Source organism: Trachemys scripta, chromosome 3, assembly GCF_013100865.1.
Source record: "Trachemys scripta elegans isolate TJP31775 chromosome 3, CAS_Tse_1.0, whole genome shotgun sequence".
Lineage (NCBI taxonomy): Eukaryota > Metazoa > Chordata > Testudines > Emydidae > Trachemys > Trachemys scripta.
Window position 1 is genome coordinate 6,168,364 of NC_048300.1, and position 17,938 is coordinate 6,186,301.

General features: G+C 40.2%; 1 protein-coding gene across 4 annotated transcripts in view; it reads left to right on the plus strand.

Annotated features, from left to right (window-relative positions):
- Nucleotides 1–560: 560 nt before the first annotated feature.
- RALGAPA2 (Ral GTPase activating protein catalytic subunit alpha 2) overlaps nucleotides 561–17,938 on the plus strand; it is a 275,841-nt gene continuing 258,463 nt past the window's right edge. For all 4 annotated transcript variants that reach the window (XR_004644914.1, XM_034764036.1, XM_034764035.1 and 1 more), the window contains exons 1-3: nucleotides 561–963; nucleotides 12,227–12,337; nucleotides 15,480–15,529. Coding sequence is in view for 3 of the 4 variants with exons in the window: in XM_034764036.1 (XP_034619927.1) it covers nucleotides 858–963; nucleotides 12,227–12,337; nucleotides 15,480–15,529 (267 nt within the window). In the remaining variant the exon portion in view is untranslated. The remainder of the gene's footprint in view (nucleotides 964–12,226; nucleotides 12,338–15,479; nucleotides 15,530–17,938) is intronic.

Genomic DNA, 17,938 nt, shown 5'->3' on the forward strand with positions numbered 1-17,938 from the left:
GGGGGGGGGGGGGGGGGGGGGGGGGGGAGGGGGGGGGGGGGGCGGGGAGCCCTGCAGGTCACAGCGCAGAGCCGGTGTCAAAGGGGCTGGGGGGGGAGCCGTGCAGGTCACAGCGCACAGAAACGCCGTCGGGCGGGGGGGAGCGACTGCAAAGTGGCTCTACAGCGCCTACAGCTCCCAGCCTGCAACGCTCCACGCGGCGCCGCGTGTCCGGCCGCGCTGCACGCTGGGGGCTGTAGTGTCTCGCGGAGGGGCGCTCGGCGGGGCCCCGGTTGCGGGCGGTGGCTGCTGTCTCTTCGCCGCTCGCTCGGGGCACGGCGGGCTGGGGCGCCGCGCGCGGGACGTGGGGGACGCGGGGCTCGCGCTCTCCGGCGCTGCGGGGAGCCCGGCCCGGCCGGGGGCGGCTGCGCAGTGCGGCGCCGGACTGGAGGCAGTTAACCGTCGCGGCGTCCGGTCAGTTCCGTGTTTACACGCCCACCCCGGGGAGTGAGAGCGGAGCGCAGCGCGAGGCGCAGCAGGGAGCTTCCTCCCAGCGTAGTAACAGCTCTCCGGCCTCTCCGAACGGGGGGTCCCTCGGGCCCCCCAGCAGGGAACCTCTCCCCTCCCCCCTCCTCAGACATACAGTAGCGGGGGGTGCTGCCCCCCTCCCCCACCGAACAGGGGTCTCTCCTGCCCCCCCCCGCAGGGGGGGGCCGCCCCCCTCCCCCAGCCCATCTCCAGCTCCCCTCCCCCCCTTAACAGGGGCGCTCTTCCCCCCCATCCCCCCACGGCAGCGGGTGCTCCCCCCTTTACCCCCCAAGCATCAGGGAGTCTCTGATCCCCCATCTCAGCCGTCAGGGAGTGTCTCCCCCTGCGGGATGTTCTCCAGAAGGAGCCATGCCGATGTCAAGAAATCTACACAGAAAGCTCTGGACCCGAAGAAGGACGTCCTGACCCGCCTCAAGCACCTCAAAGCGCTGCTGGGTGAGTCGGGGTGGGGAGGCAACAGACAGGGTGCAGACCTTGGGGGCTTTAAACTAAAGGATTCTGTGTGGGGTGTGAGGAGCTGTCAGCTGGCTTGCTAAATACTCTTTCCCCTCCCCACTGGATTATTCCTCCCCACTGCAGGACTTTGTCCTACTGGGTGCTGAATATTGTATCCTGAGAGCAGGCACCAAGAAAAGGGGATTGAAAGGTGCCACAGCAGCTCTGGGTCTGTCTGTCACTTCCTGCCATTCAGTGAATGAGTCCATGGCTGAAATCCAGTTGCTCTGGTCAGGGCAGGGCTCTTAAAAGCCAAGGCACTTCTGCTCTCAGCCTCTGAGGACACACTTGCTAAGCATGTCTGATTTATTTATTTCTGTTATGATGGCATGTAAAGGCCCCAAATCAGGGACCCATCTTGTTAGGCACTGAATGCACAAGTTAAAAAAAAGACCTCCATTGCCCCATACAACTTATAGATGAAAGATGGTACAAGGATGCCACAAGAAGACTGGGAAGGGGGACCTCAGTGGACACATCATAGTCTCTCATCACAAGAAGGAGTTAGTTTTAAAAATTGCTTTGAAATCTTTTTCTCTTTCTTTCCCCCAACTCCTCCCAAAAAGGGAATTGTCTCCGTTTGAGTGTGTGAGCATTTTCAGAGAATGGGAAAAAAACTGCTTTTGTTTGTTTCTCAGTTTCATTTTTGTGGTTTAAAAAAAACGACCTTAGTTTCATATAAGTTAATCAAAGCAATTGATTTTATGTCATTCTTAATTGTAGCTATACTATATAATAATCAAGAAAAACTTCTTTTCCAAATAAAATCTATTGAGTAATGTATACTGAGGCAAAACTTAAGCAAGGGGATAGTCTCCATCCCATTTTCTGTTTTAATTGTAAATGTTGCAGCTGATACTGTTATGATTAATGTCTCTTACATACATTTAAGCAAATATCTTAAATTCTATTAGGATAAAAAGAAATGGCTGCTTTATAAAATCAGAATTCAGGATGTCTTCGCTGTAGTCCAAACTATTAGTAGAAAAGAACACAATAGGATGGGTAAAACCTTTCAGGATGTTCCAGGAAATGTAAAAATATTATTTCTAATTGAAGTGAAATATAAATCAGTTATTCAAATCACTTTAGCGATATTTTGATGGAATACTTTATTCAATTAACCTGTGAGTATTATGCGAACGTGGTTTAGGTGGAGATTGACAGAACAACAGGGTAAATAAAACTTGAAGGCTTTTTAAAATTAAATAATTAAAAAAATTAAAATTAAATATGAATTTGATAATCTACATTAAGGCCTAACTTATTATAATCTATTAAAATAATTTAAACTTAAATAAAATAAAAATATTCAATCAGTACAGGTTTGTTGCCAAAGTTTTAAAGAAAGTCAAACCACTGAAGTGGTGGCTAAGCACCTGGAACCAGAACTTGCTGAAGTGCTAAGACCAGCTTTTGACAGCAGTAGCCTGTTCTGCAGGTACAGAGAGAATATTTTCTTCATTTCAGTTCATTGAACTAGTTTAGTTCAGTAGCTAGCTTATTCAAAGTTGAGACACCAGTTGGGAATTGAAAAGGTAGAAAAACTTGTTTTCCTCTTTCAAGCTATGAATAATGAAGAGGTCTGAGAGGATGAGATCTACTAGTTCTAAAATCTTGAAGCAATTAGTTCAATTCACTATAGATAATATTAATTGTTTAGTAAATCAGTTAGCTTTAAGTACAAAATATGTTTTGATAAACTTATTTTATACATGTACCCAACACTTTAAGGTACTTTTATTTAACTAATAAAGAACTAATTTTAAAATGTTCTTTTGTGCATTTTTAATTGCATTCCAATTTCCTTTCCAAATCTAGCTTGAAACAAACCATGAGTAAAAAATTAATAACCTTGTACATAAATGTCATCCACTATTTTCTAACATCATAAAAATGTAAAAACGAAGAATCTGAATAAATATGTATTCAGCTGTCTAGATGCTTAAATAAATGTTTATAGTTTTAGTGTATCGTTTTGGTTAGCAAAAAAGTATCAAATTTAAAGTAAAGGTTATATTTAGTTGCATATGAACGTGTTTTAGTGGTTATACCAACCAACGTGAATCAACTTTCTTTAGGAAAATAACTAAAAATACAATTACAGAACAAAATCAACATATTTAAATGGAGGTTTCCTGCTTGTGACTTAAATCATGATTTAAAATGGTGATTTAAATAACTTTGATTTAAATCAATCCACTCTGGAGAACAAGCCCAACGTTTTTCTTCCTAGTCACTTAAAATAATAAAATCCAAAACAGTCCTTACAGGGTTAATTTCTTGTTGTGTCATATCAGTTGTATGGAGTCAATCTATGCCAGGGGTCAGCAACCTTTCAAAAGTGGTGTGCTGAGTCTTCATTTATTCACTCTAATTTAAAGTTTTGCGTGCCAGTAATACATTTTAACGTTTTTAGAAGGCCTCTTTCTATAAGTCTATAATATATGACTAAACTGTTGTTGTATGTAAAGTAAATAAGGTTTTTAAAATGTTTAAGAAGCTTCATTTAAAATTAAATTAAAATGCAGACCCCCCCCCGGACTGGTGGCCAGGACCCGGGCAGTGTGAGTGCCACTGAAAATCAACGCGTGCCATAGGTTGCTTACCCCTGATCTATCCTATGAAGATGTCCTTGATAAAAGGCAATATAGAAGAAATATTTACTGTCCATTGATTATTTCCTGATCACTTTAGTTCTCTGAAATAAAAGATTTTGCCCAAATACAGTCTTGTGACTTTCTGTAAATTCTGAACATGTTCTGTTTATCAATATATAGAGAGTTGATAATATTAAAAATAAAAAACAAACCAAAGTAACCAAATTCTTGTAAACTTTTTGCTTGTTTGCTTAGTCATTCTTTGATTACATTTGATTCTCACTCAGCCAAGAACATGAAAACATGCATCTTGGTTCATACGATAAGTAGGTAACATTATTACAGGGGGGCTGGTTACTCTTTATATCGACCTAAATAACTTAACAAGCTACGCTTAGGCTAGAAATTTAATAGAAAATAAGTTTATGTAATTTTAAAAAGAGTGACTGTTGCTAAGAGTAAACTACACTGTCAATCACAAAATCCAAGCTTATAAAGCAAAGAAATTAATAGTTAAGAATTAAAAAAAAAAAATACTGCCTAGATGAACGCATTCTCATCCATATAAAGAAATTTCATCACAGCACAACCCTAACTCCAACCCATGGTTTGCTGTTTTTTTTAAAGATTTTTTGCTATCTTGATTTCAGTAGAGTTTTCTTTCAAGGGATAGTCTTAAATGGGAACTATTATTAGCTAATATTTATCAACTGACATTTGAATTTTTTTGTAAAGTACTTATAATTGTTGTGTTGCGGGAATAAATTTTGACATTTTAATATTAAGGTGATAACCATTAGTGATTAGTAAAATAATGTATATATGTGAACTTGCATTAGAAGCAGGTCAACAGGTGTCATTAATCTCAAATATAAAATTCTGTTTTTTTTAAAAGGGTTTTATGTGTTTACTGGTGAAAGAATAGTATTTTTAGATCAGAGTGAAGGTTGTTGTGAGTATATGCATTTCTTTATACTTAACAAATAAACACTTTCTTATTATGTGCAGTGTAAGATTTGAGGTCCTTAATTTTTCATTTCCACTGTTTGGTTTTTCTAAATAATGTGATAAGAAACTACATTGTTATTTAACAGCCCTAATTGTTGTTTGAAACAAAGTTGCTGTTTTTTTGTTTTTGTTTTGGTCTTTGTAAAGGTTTTGGAATTTCATAGTGTCTGTTTTGTTTTAAACATTTACTTTTGGTTTTAGTGTTTTCCTTTATTTGCACAATAGGAAATATAAAGAAGTGGGATAGGATGGATCACCAGATTAAACTAAGAGAGCTGAAAATGGTTCCTTCAAAGCCTGTCTCATTTGATACACACCTGACAAGATATACTCTTTAGGTAGCTAAATTACCAAAATATGCATGTGGAGCATAGTCTTACTTCATTTCAAATGTTGTTTAATCAGCAAATTGTCAGATCCAAAACTAGAACGCACATTTTTTTCACAGCTAAAGCCTCCTAGGCAAGTCAGTGTACTTCTGTCCCTTGGTTATGGTGGAGAATAACAGAGTTCTCACTTCTTGTTTGGGTACAGCAAGTCAGATACTTTATTTTCCCAAGCAATTGTGTAGAGGGAGAGAGCTAAACAGGTCTCTCTCCAGGTAAACAATTACAGCAAGCCTTTATACATTTCATTACAGACAATAATAAGCAACAGCTGCATTTTGTTTATACATAGGCCATCTTGATATCTTATTTTTCTCACTTGTTTTGACTCTAGTCTACATACAATATTTTCTACACATTATCTACACAAGGTCGCAACAACTTCTCACACAGTTCTTTCCCACTCGCCTCACACAATCCTCGCTTCTACAAATCTCGCGTTATTAGGGTTACAGTTAGCCTGACTCTTGCTAACAAACTGTCATGCATTGCAATCCCCTTCCTGTCAGTTCTTTCTCTGCTTCCACAGTTACACCGTCTGAAAAATGTGGCTAATGATAATGCTTTCCAGTTACCTAGTATTTTTTCATTTGTAGATCTTAAATACTTTNTGCTAACAAACTGTCATGCATTGCAATCCCCTTCCTGTCAGTTCTTTCTCTGCTTCCACAGTTACACCGTCTGAAAAATGTGGCTAATGATAATGCTTTCCAGTTACCTAGTATTTTTTCATTTGTAGATCTTAAATACTCTACAAAGGTGAGTAAGAATTATTATCCCTATTTTATGTTTGGCCGCAGTACAGAAACTCGAGCCCATTTGTACAGTAACTCCTCACGTAAAGTCGTCCCGGTTAAAGTTGTTACGTTGCTGATCAATTAGGGAACATGCTCGTTTAAAGTTGTGTAATGCTCCCTTCTAACGTCGTTTGGCAGCCGCCTGCTTTATCTACTGATTGCAGGAAGAGCAGCCCATTGCAGTTAGCTGATGGAGGCTTGGAACCAGGGTGGACCGGCAGCCCCCCTATCAGCTGTATTCTTAAAGATCAAATAAGATACTTAAAAAGTTTCATTCAGAATTGAAATTGAAGAAGAGACTATAGACCTTGATCCTTCAGGTGCTATGTCTGGTGCCTTGATTGAAATGTGGCCGTGACAATGATTTTATGTCTCTGTTCTGGGTCTTCTGCACAACTCTTCATAATCGGCTTCATTGAGAAGCAGTCTCTATTCATCTTTGACACCCAGAAATGACAAAGGCTCAATCTGTGATAACCATAGGTACTACTACTGAAAAACAGGGTTTTAAATGAATAGTAGACCAAATTGAACAGGGAAGTGGGCAGAACCACAGAAACTGAGGGGGAAGAAGAAGTCTGAAAAGTTAAAAAATACCATTGACACTGCTGCTTCATTTGGCTAGGAAAGTTTCACTAGAAAGAAATGGAAGTCTCTGCGTCCCTGGAGCTTCCAACTCATGTTGGCATGGACTTGCAAGATTGAGGAAGTTCTGCCACCAGACAAGCCTTATGTATTTGGCTCACTCGTTTTTTTCCCCTCTTCTCTCCATCTGAGAGAGCTCCATTCTGCAGTGTAAGATTCCACCTATGCTGGTAGAATCTGTCTCTGTATTCCTCTCCTTGCTGTGAGGGTGCACCGTGTGGAGGAGGACAGACATAATTTTTCATCGGGTGCAACAGAATAAGGAAATCCAGTGATCTTACACACACAAGTGCTCAGAATTTTGTTTACATCAATTGATCATTTGCACCAGAACTGACAACTTGTGTGCAGAATTTCAGCAGAACCTTAATTATACTGGAACTGGCTGCCACTGCTGCAGTAAAAAGAGAGTGTTGCTGTTGAGTGCCCATTTGACCTTTTGTCATTCAAAGTTGCAAATTGTTTCTCTGTACTCTGCAAGAGAATTTCAGGAACAAAATAGGTTGGAAGGAAAAGGATGTAGCTATACAAATGTATGCTTATCTCAGAATAACAATAATTTTGTGAGTGGTTATCTACCCTGTTGTTAATGAGTTTATTTTTGATTAGGCATTCCACCCTGCACTCCCCCATGAATAGAAGGGAAAGTTTTTTATGATCTCATCTCTTTCATGTGAAATCCTGTAAATGGAAGTCTTGTTTTCTACTAGCTGTTGTATTTAACAGAAGGCATTCAGAGAGAGGAACAAAACAGTTAGTTTGCAAATTCAAGACCTGTATTTGTAGGAAACAATTGGCACATAAAACACTTTCCATGGGTAGATCACTTTCATAGTACAGACTTTAAAAAAAACAACAAAAAACCTGGCCCTTCAAAATGTACAAATAGCAAGTCAACAAAAACTATTCTTTTACATTCTGAAATTGTACAATATTGTGGAGTTGTCTTTTGCCAATTAGTCTCTATAACTTGGATTAAAATAAGGAATGGCCCCTTGAGAAATGGCACCACAATAGAGAGAGACATGGGACAACAGAACATGCATTATCTACCGTGCTGTTATTCCCAGTGCATTGTTAGATAGACTTGTTGGGTTTGGCCTACCATGACCAGAGTGGATAAAAATTGATTAAATAAAAATCTTGTTTAAAAATATATATATACATGTGTGTGTGTATATATATAAAATTAATCTTCTTAAAATTAAATTTGAAATAACATAAATAGACAAGATGCTGCATCAGCAATTCCTCAAATTTTAATGAGTTAAAGAATGCTGCTGCTTTTTTTTTTGAATTACATACGGAATCGGAGTGAAACATCTCAAACTTTTGAGGTTAACTCAAGCTTTATAAATATGTCACAATGTCATGCACTGCATTAAGTATATGATTTTCAATCTTTACAATGCGGCAAATGCTGGTATTTACATTTTTCCAAATATAAGTACTGTACTTCCAGTTTTTGTTGTGCAGAAGGGGTTTGCCTTAATTCAAGGGTTCCCTGAGCGGGTTGCGAGGTTATTACATGGGGGGGTCGTGAGCTGTCGGCCTCCACCCCAAGCCCCGCTTTGCTTCCAGCATTTATAATGGTGTTAAATGTATAAAAAAGTGTTTTTAATTTATGGGGGGCGGGGGAGGCGCACTTAGAGGCTTGCTATGTGAAAGGGGTCACCACCACAGAGGTTTGAGAACCACTGCCTTAATTGCTTTTGATTTCAGCTTAGTGAGCACATTAGAGAGAGTATTTTCTTCATTTGAACTAATTCATTCAAAGTTGACAAACCGTTTGGGAGTTAAAATAGCAGGCAAGATTTTCTTCTAGTCTATAAACTATAACCAGGTGGGAGAGGATGAGAGCTAATTCTAAAAACTTAGAGGACACGGGACCAAATTTTCAAAGGTATTTAGGCACTTAAGGTTGCAAAAAGATGCCTGGTGAGATTTTCAACTATCTGAATCTTGAGGTGCTGTTGAAAAATTCGACCGATAGTGATCTGAAGCAATATGGCAATTCATTAACTACATGTAGTAGTTCCTATGTTTAATAAATACGTTTTAAATACAAAAATGTTTTAATAAACTTATTTGTTTCTTATGTATGCAGCCCTTTAAGGTAGCTTTGTTTGTTCTAGTTAAATAATCTTAATGCTTTTTTGGCTTTTTAATTGGATTCCAGTTTCCATTCAGAAGCAGTTTGACACACGAGTAAAAAGTATCTAGTAAATTAATGTCATTCACCATTTTCTAGCATAATAAAAACAAGTAAAAAATGAAGAAGCTGAACAAATATATGTGTAGCTATATAATTGCTGAAATACATGTGCATAGATAAAGTGTATTGTCCTGGTAAGCAAAAAGTACAAAATTTAGGGTAACGTCTATATTTAGTATCAAATTAACATACTTTAGTTGTTATACCAGTCTGCTATACGGAATCTTACTTTAGGAAAATAACTAAAGAATACAAATGCAAAACCAGTATAGATCAATTATTTAAACAAAGGTTTCCATCTTGGTAATTTAAAACAGTGATTTAAATAATTTTGATTTAAATCAATCCTCCCTGACCATGATTTTTAGACAAGTGTATACTAGTGCCTTATTGCATACTAGTGATGACCCGTGTCTTTGCCACTCAAACGTATGGTTTTACGGTAAATATGAGTGAGGGTGAGTGTGTGTGTGATGTGCTGGGAGATTTTGTGTTGATTTGTGCTTGTGGCAAATGAGGCGCGTCTTTCGCTATCTGCATTTGGGGTTCTTGTGTGTGCTGGTTGTGTGATTGGTTTTGAAGAACTATGGCAGTTGAGCCAAGTAATCCACCATTTGTGCATTCCCCCTTACACAATCAATGAAACTGTTGCATGTATATTAGCTGTGGAGTTACTTCTCAAAGCTTCTCAACCTTCTTTTACCCAGGGGCCCCCTAAACTTAAATAGTCAAACCTGCGGACCTCCAACCAGAGGTGATGCATGGGGAGGGGTCACGTGAGGTCACATGCTCCCCCCGATTTTTGCCTTCTGTTGGGCTCTGCTCCCTGAAGTGCTGATGTAGCAGGGAAGAGCAGTGGTATGTCTCCTTGGCTAGCTGCTGTCTGCTTGTGGAGTCAGTGGCTGGCTGAGAGGTAACTTCTTCTGAAGGCAGGGGGAGATCTCTCTTCTGCAGTGACACTGCAAGTTTTGGTAGTGCTCCCTCCCTCACCTAGCCCAGACAGGCTGGGTGGCCCACTGAAGTGAGTCAAGGGATGGAGGGGGTGCGGCACTCAGGGCTGAAGCCCGGTTTATTTTGGCAGAACCCTCGAAACTGGCTCGCGGACTCCCAGGGAGCTATGGACCCCCGGTTGAGAACCAGTGGTCTAGGACTCTTGGCATGGCTTAGTTACATGCCTTAGGGCTAGTCTACACTGGCAATGCTAAAGAGCTGCCGCGGCAGTGCTTTAACGTGGTTTGTGTGGTTGTGATGCTGGGCTGGGAGAGAGCTCTCCCAGGGCTCTAAAAAATCTACCTCCATGAGGGGCGTAGCTCCCAGCACTGGTGCACTGTCTACACTGGCGCTTTACAGCACTGAAACTTGCTGCCCTCAGGGGGATGTTTTTTCACCCCCCTGAGCGAGAAAGTTGCAGTGCTGTAAATTGCTAGTGTAGACAAGCCCTTACCGTAGCAGTATACTGCACAGGTGTAGTTCAGAAATTCTCAGCCATTTTGACTTTAAAAATTGGGTGCTAAAAGGATGCATATTACAGTGATGATTGAATCTGGTGATATTCTGAACAAAATGAGCACTCAGCCATGCTTTTAGCTGTTTTTGTCACTTCATGTTGACTCTACAGACCTGCTAGGCCTTAGAGCAAGGGTAGTGAATTAATTTTTTGTCAAGGTCCAAATTTCTTGGTAAAGGTGTAGTCAAGGTCCAGACTCCAGAGAAGAAAATACAAAAAATTAACAATTATGATAGTAAGTAAATAAAAAGATTTTGGGATCACTTCCAAAGCATCTGGCAGTCTGGATTTGGCTTGCAGTCTGCCTACTGACTACCCCTACCTTAGAGTGACACATAGGTCAGCAATCCTGGAATCTTATTATATAGATAAGCGGTAGTTCTGCGTAAATAGATGATAAAGATTAACAGACTTTTATGGTGATATCAGTTTTTCTGTTAGGTTCATGATGAACTAGTGCAGGGTAGACATGTTTGTGTCACAGAAGAATTGCTTGATGAAAAGATCATTTGTGGAAGCTGGCAGAACTATGATACACAGAGGGATGCTTGTTCTGTTTCTCTATGCTGTTGGGGGGGAACCTAATATTTATATAATGCCAAACAAGCATTAATTCCCTTGTGGGGTAAGGGAATATTCTTTCCATTCAACAGATGAGGAAAGCAGAGGCACAAAGAGATTGAAGCCAACACTTTCAAATATGGACCACTTACTTAGCTGTATGACTTTGAGGTGTTGAGTACATGTTGACTTAATAGGAGATCTGGGTGCTCTGTATTTCTGAAAATGAGACTACTTACTAGGATAATAAATTAAATATTTTTTTTTTACTATTGTGAATGTACTGTATGCTTTGACTTGCTAAACATATTTGATTATAAAGTTGCTTTTGAAACAAAATATAAACGTATTGATTCTGCAAAAATATAGTAAACTAATTTTACTGTTGTAAAATGTGATCTTGCTGATATTAAGGTATGCTCAAAATTTGATATCTCAGTAAGAAACATCTATCTATCTATATATATATATATGTGTGTGTGTATGTATATATGTATATAACTTTAAAGAAAACTACCTGATGCACCAGATCTCCTCAGAGTGCTCTCTGTACCAGGTTTAGTGTTGCTATTGTTCATAAAAGATCAGTAGGACTACCAAGAAAAGTGTCAGCCGGTGTCCAAGTTAATTCTTCCCAGTAAAAACAAATTATGATGAGAAATCAAATAAAGATAGCACAGAAAATTCAAAGGATATAGAAACTAGCCCACTGTGCAATTTTGTACAGATTGGCCATCTATGTCTAGAGAAAAACAGGCATTTGTGATCCATTCTAAGCCCATTTCTGAGTACAAGCCTAACAATAGAGTCACTACCAGGAACCTCCATAATGTAATGTGATGTTATATCGGTGAGCTTCCATGCTGGCTTTGCAGCAGAATTTGACTAGCGAATATTATTAATAGAGGTTTGCACGTTCTTCTCAGAAATCTGGTGCACACAATCGTCTGGTGCGCCAAATTAATTCTGGTGGCCTCTTTTAGGTTTTCATAACTATACATGGAGTAATGTCCATGCATAATTTGTATTTGCAATCACTGCAGTTTTACTTACAATTCTTTTTGCACATGTAGGTGGCCAGTTATACATCTTGCTGGTTCTCTGTTTGTTTACTACAAATGCATGTATAAGTATGTGTGTCTGGCCATTGTTGTTGTTTGTTATTTTTATTTGTAAATGATAGGACAAAACTTGTGCTTGAAATATTGGGAACTGTTTTCTTGAAAATATCTGTTTTTCGTCAGCTCCCTTTCGTAAAGGGAAATGGAAGAGAGTATAAATATCCACTTTTGAACATTAGTAGTGCAGTATAAATTTAATGTTAAATATTTTATAGAAAATAATGTGACAGTTCGGTTATTGCTACATTAACAGTAGATTTTTCATGGTAACTTTTTTTATTTTTGTATGGGGAAAATACAGGCTTCATACTTCTGCTTTTTGTAAGTTAGTGTCTTAACTTATACTTTTTCTTAATTTTTCAGATATTGTGGATGGAACTGACCTGAAGCAATTTTTTGAGATCAACTATTCTCAAATTTATTTTATCTTCTATGAAAATTTCATAACACTGGAAAATAGCTTGAAACAAAAAGGTAATCTGTCCTGTCCTACAGTTTTGCCGTGATTTTTTCATAAACCTCATGTGTTCTTACCCAGTTTTAAAAGCATTCCAATAAACACACACTCTAATTGGTACATCTTCCATACCTTGCTGAATTCATAATGCTTTCATAGTTCCAAACATTATAATATTTTATGTACCCTTAGCATCAATACTGTTACATTTTAAGTTTTCAGGTACTTAAGCTTCATTTTGTAAACTCAAGCCAGAAAAAGTAACTTGTTAAAGTAATTTATGAGCATTCCCTTCAACTTCTGATTTTTTTTTCTAAGAATTTGGATTTATAAATCTTAAACAAAGGAAAGCTGCTTAGAACGATCAATAGAAACTGTTATAGGTACATGCAAAAATCATTACCTAGAACAGGGTTGAGCAAACTTTTTGGCCCGAGGGCCACATCTGGGTAGGGAAATTGCATGCAGGTCCATGAATGTAGGGCTGGGGCAGGGGGTTGGAGTGTGGGGTATATGAGGGGGCTCAGGGCAGGGGGTTGGGGTGTGGGAGGGGGCTGAGGGCAAGGGGTTGGGGGCTCAAGGCAAGGGGTTGGGGTGCAGGAGGAGTGCAGGGTACGTTAGGGGGTTGGGGTGCAGCAGGGGGCTCAGGGCAGGGGGTGGGGGTGCAGAGTGCAGGAGGGGTTTGGGGTGTGGGCTTTGGCCTGGCACAGTTTACCTTGAGTGGCTCTGGGGTGGCAGTGGCGCGCAGCTGGGTTAAGGCAGGCTCCCTGCCTGCCCTGGCCCTGCGACGCTCCCGGAAGCGGACAGCACCACGACCCTGCGGCCTCTGGGGGTAGGCAGAGGACTCTGCGTGCTGCCCTTCCCTGTGGGTACCTCCCCCCACAGCTCCCATTGGCCTGGAACGGGGAACCGTGGCCAATGGGAGCTTTGGGGGAGGCACCCACAGGCGAGGGCAGCATGCAGAGCCCTCTGTGCCCCTCCTCCCCCAGGGGCCACAGGGACGTGATGCCGACCGCTTCCGGGAGCGGTGCGGGGCAAGGGCAGGCAGGGAATCTGCCTTAGCCCTGTGGCACCATGGGGGTGGCAATCCCGCGGGCCGGATCCAAAGCCCTGACGGGCCGGATCTGGCCTGCGGGCCGTAGTTTGCCCACCCCTGACCTAGAACAAAGCATTTCAAAAACACTTGTAGATATGGGGATATTGCTGGCTTAACTACTACTAATTTAAAATCCATTGACCATTATGTGTTTGACTTTCCACTTAGCAATGAACAATTTTACCCATATCTACAAATCAGAGGTTTTTATGAAACTTCACTGAAACTATGAATTAAATGTGGAAAATAAGACCTGTAAAGAATGAAGAAAGATATTTGCAATATGCCCTAATATTATTTCTAAAATATGCTTCATATGACACCAGACTCAGAGTGGTATGACCGATTGCTGACAGGGAGTTTTCAGAACCCCCATAACTTCTCAGCTCAGATCCATAAAGAGACTTAAGTGTTGCAATTCCTAACTTTTAGATGCCTAGAAAATCACTGAACAAAAATGGGATTCACAAAGCCTGAATTGGGCACCTAAGCTCCCTGTACAATGAATAGGAGGAGATAGGAACCTCAGAATGGCATCCAAAAAAGCCAGCCTGCTAGATAGGGAACTGCCTAAGCTACCTAATGGGTGATGCCAACGAGGAAGGTGTCGTAAGCCCCTCCAACAGAGTTCGGTACCGAAGTCCAGGCTGCAGGGAGATTCCTATCTCTGCTTGAGATCCACAGCCATGAACACTCTCCTGGAGTTAAATGGCTTCAGCACCTAATTCCATGGAAAATGACTGGGGATTGGGATGGAGGAGGAGGAGCCAGAGGCAGCAAGGGCCTCCCTTATAACCTTTAACCCAGAGTTTTAAGGTACTTACCTGGGATGTAGGAGACGTTGGTTCAATTTCTCCCTCTAGTGAGGAGAAGGGATTTGAACAGGAGTTCTCCAGCTCTCACGTGATATTTGTCTGCTTCCTAACAAGGGAATATGAATCCTTGCCCAACAGGGGTGTGAAATTAACAGAATTATTAACACTAGTTGATAGAAGCAGTGAGACCAGGCTTTATGGTCTCCTGGCTCCCATCACAGTGGGTCTTTCTATAGGCCAAAGGATATTTTGAGGGATGAGATTGTTTTTGCTTGTCTTGCTTGGAGCGCTAGCTCTGTGTGTGTATTGTATGCACACTGTGCAGGAAGTTCAACAGGACCCTGAACACTTGAAGTGCAGTTGGAACGTTCAGAAAATTGATGGGTATTTTTTCAAATTCTATGGTGCATGTAGAAATGGCAATTTGCTATTGTTTATAACATAGGTGTAGTTTGCACACAGAGTTGCACCACGTCAACTAAAGGTGAGATTTTTAAAGCAATTTAGTTAAATCCTTGAAAAATCCTGTGTGGACACTCACAAATCAGTTTTAAGTTGACTTAAATCTGTTTAGTTTGCGTTGGTAAATGTACAACCTCCGCTAATCCAATATAACTGGTTTTAAACTGATAAGTGTGTTCATGTAGGTTTTGAATTTGCACTTTTATAACTAAATCCATTTTAAAAACCAATTTAAGTTAGTACAACTTGTGTGTACAAGGCCTTATCAGGGAAGGGAAGGATTAACTAGTCTTCAGATGGATAATTTTAAAACACACATTTTTAAAATATATATGTTTAAATACATTCTTTTTATTAACTGAAAGCTATTTAAAGACTTTAATGATGACTTTGATATAGATTATGCCTGGCACAAAAATTAAGCACTGTTTATATTTATATATTTTGTTTCGGAATAATTAAGTCCCCGATCCTGCAAATACGCATGTGCTCAATTTTAATCACATGAATAGTTCCTTTGACTTTAATTAACATGAAGGTTCTTCAGTGGAACCATGCATGTGCTTTAAGTGTGAAGATACGAGTTTACAGGATTGGGGCCTTAGATGTTATATATTGTTAACTGCTAAATATACTGCAATATGGGGATATACCTTTCTGTACTGGCTCAAAGCCTTTCAGTTCACTTAAATAAAAAAATCATTCTGTTCCTTTTTATGTTTTCTTGCAATTATAGAACAACAAACCATGTTATTTTGATATGAAATATTGTTTTCTGTATTGCAGGGAATAAATCACAAAGGGAGGAGCTGGACTCCATTCTGTTTCTTTTTGAAGTAAGTTATCTTATTACACTGTTTACTCCACAATGAGACCTACAAAACTTATTCTTCACTGCGTCATTCCTTGCGTAGTCATATACAGCTGTGCAGAGTAAATTTAATATGCACAAATCAAAATGGTGATAGTATTTTATTCCCATTTTGCACAAGTGTCAGTGACTATATACAGGAGCACCGCCAGCTTTTTTGCCGCCCTAGGGGGCGGAAGGTCCCGCCCCTGAAATACCGTCCCCGACAGAGGCGGCGGAAGGTCCCGCCCCCAAAATACCGCCAACGACCGGGGCGGCCGAAGATCTGGCCGCCGTGGTCGCTGCCCCGCAAATGTTAGTGCCCTAGGCGACCACCTAGGTCGCCTAATGGGTTGTGCCGGCTCTGACTATATAAGTTGCAAGTCAGTAGAGATTCAGGCCCTGTATTTACTATTACTACTTTTTAAAATAAATATTCAGAAATAAACTCTGTATTATGATACATGAATACCATGAGCTTGAGTAATATCGAGACCTAAGAAATTCAAAATGAAAATAAAAGCTATTTCATCTTGCAACATTATATGGAGCCTAGTTCTAGACTCCTCTGGCCTTTAATCACGATTATATATTGTATTAGTCAGTTTCTTCCAATCAGAATAAAGGATTTTTTAAAATCTGTTGACTTCAGCCTTTTAGACTTTCTGATGAATGCTAATGAAAAATATAACTAAAAATCACATTTAAATTATTTTAGACCATAAATATTGTAGAAATATAAAACACACAATTTGGAGATAAATTTTCTGTATGTTAATTTGTATTGTTGGGGGTACTGTGTCTAATAGTGTTGCCTCTGCCAGTGCCTTGAATGAGATGACATTTATGGTGTAAAAGTGATGCATTATTTCTAAAGATATTATAAATCCTTTAACTTTCTGCAGTTAAGAATTCCCTACGTACTTTTTTCATCTATGCTTTTTCAAAGCACTGAACACCCTTTATGTTGTGGTAGCTACGTCAGACCAGGAGAAAAATTAAATTTAACCTGCCAATCAAAACTTCTCATTTTTTAAAGTGTGAATAAGAATGCTTCAGCACATTAAGGGGTTGAGGGTTTGCTTGCTGGAAGAAAGGTATGATTTATAATTAGAGATGAAATAGCTAAAAACAAATTAGAATAACGTTGTAAGTTATCCCTTCAATTTGTATCATGTTTTCTGTGTACATTTCTATCTTGTTGAATCACCAACAAATGTTTTCCCTGTCCATACTGATGAAATGCAAGCTGAAATGAAAATTGTGGGGAGCGCAGACTTGACTGCTGAATGTCTCCACTAGGCTTTAGGAAAGTATTCAGCAGCAGAATAAGTCTTATCTTGCATTTTAAAATGTCTTTCTCCTTTCCCCTCCAAAATCCACCTTTCAGTTCCTGCTTCACTAAAGTTCTCTGAGTGCTTTATTCTAGGATTTCAGATACCCAGAGATTCTTCATAACTCATGATACCCAGTGTTACAGTGACACGCTCTTAGAACTTCAGTGAAGTACCATGTGAAAAGGGATTTCACAGTGGGAAGAAAATGAAAAGCAAGTTAAAACATACATTTGAGCTAAAGGCCCCTTTCAGCCTAGCTAGTGGAATTTTTCAACACAGATCTCTGTGCAGTCTTACTCTTAAGTTTGTGTTTGAAAACAAAAAATATTGCTATACATTTCTAAAGCTACCACCATCACAGTATTTGGAATTCCACATTGTGTCTCTGGCCTTCTATACAGTATAAAAACTTACCATGCTCAGTAATATTTGTTCCCCTTTACTCAATTGAAAGGTGTAAAACATCCACATACAAGTGATTCAGTTCTAAGGAACATTTCTCACACACTGTTTCTGGGGGTTAACAACTGATTTTGTTATTCCTGCCTCAAGTGTTTGTGTCAGTGTGGATAGAGGAACTATCTCTCAATAGCTGCCTCAGTTGGCAAACCACCTTTGGTTCACCACCGAAGAGTCTCCTCTCTGCCCCCAATCATCTCCCCCATTTCCCCTCCAGAAATGCCCTCAACCTCTACAAGTCCCCCCACCCCGCTCATATCCTCAGTTGTTGAAACAATTCTGATGTACCCTCTGAGAGCAGTGCAGCAGAGACAGATGAGGGCTTCCCCTGAGTAATGATTATTGGCCACAAAACTGCATTTTCTATCCCTTAGATATATCTCTTTTTCTTCACTAGTGCCCCCCTATTTTGGTCCTTAGCTAGCAAACTAACTGTGGTTCATTGGCTGGTGGGGCCATTAGCAGAGGTATGTCCTTTCCTTAGAGAAGTAGGGCTGGAGAGAGGTCCAAGACAGCTTAGCTGTGCTGTCCATTCCTCTCCCACACCCCATTTCTATCCCTCACAGGGCCTGGGGAAGGTGCCTAGAGAAAGATCTAAC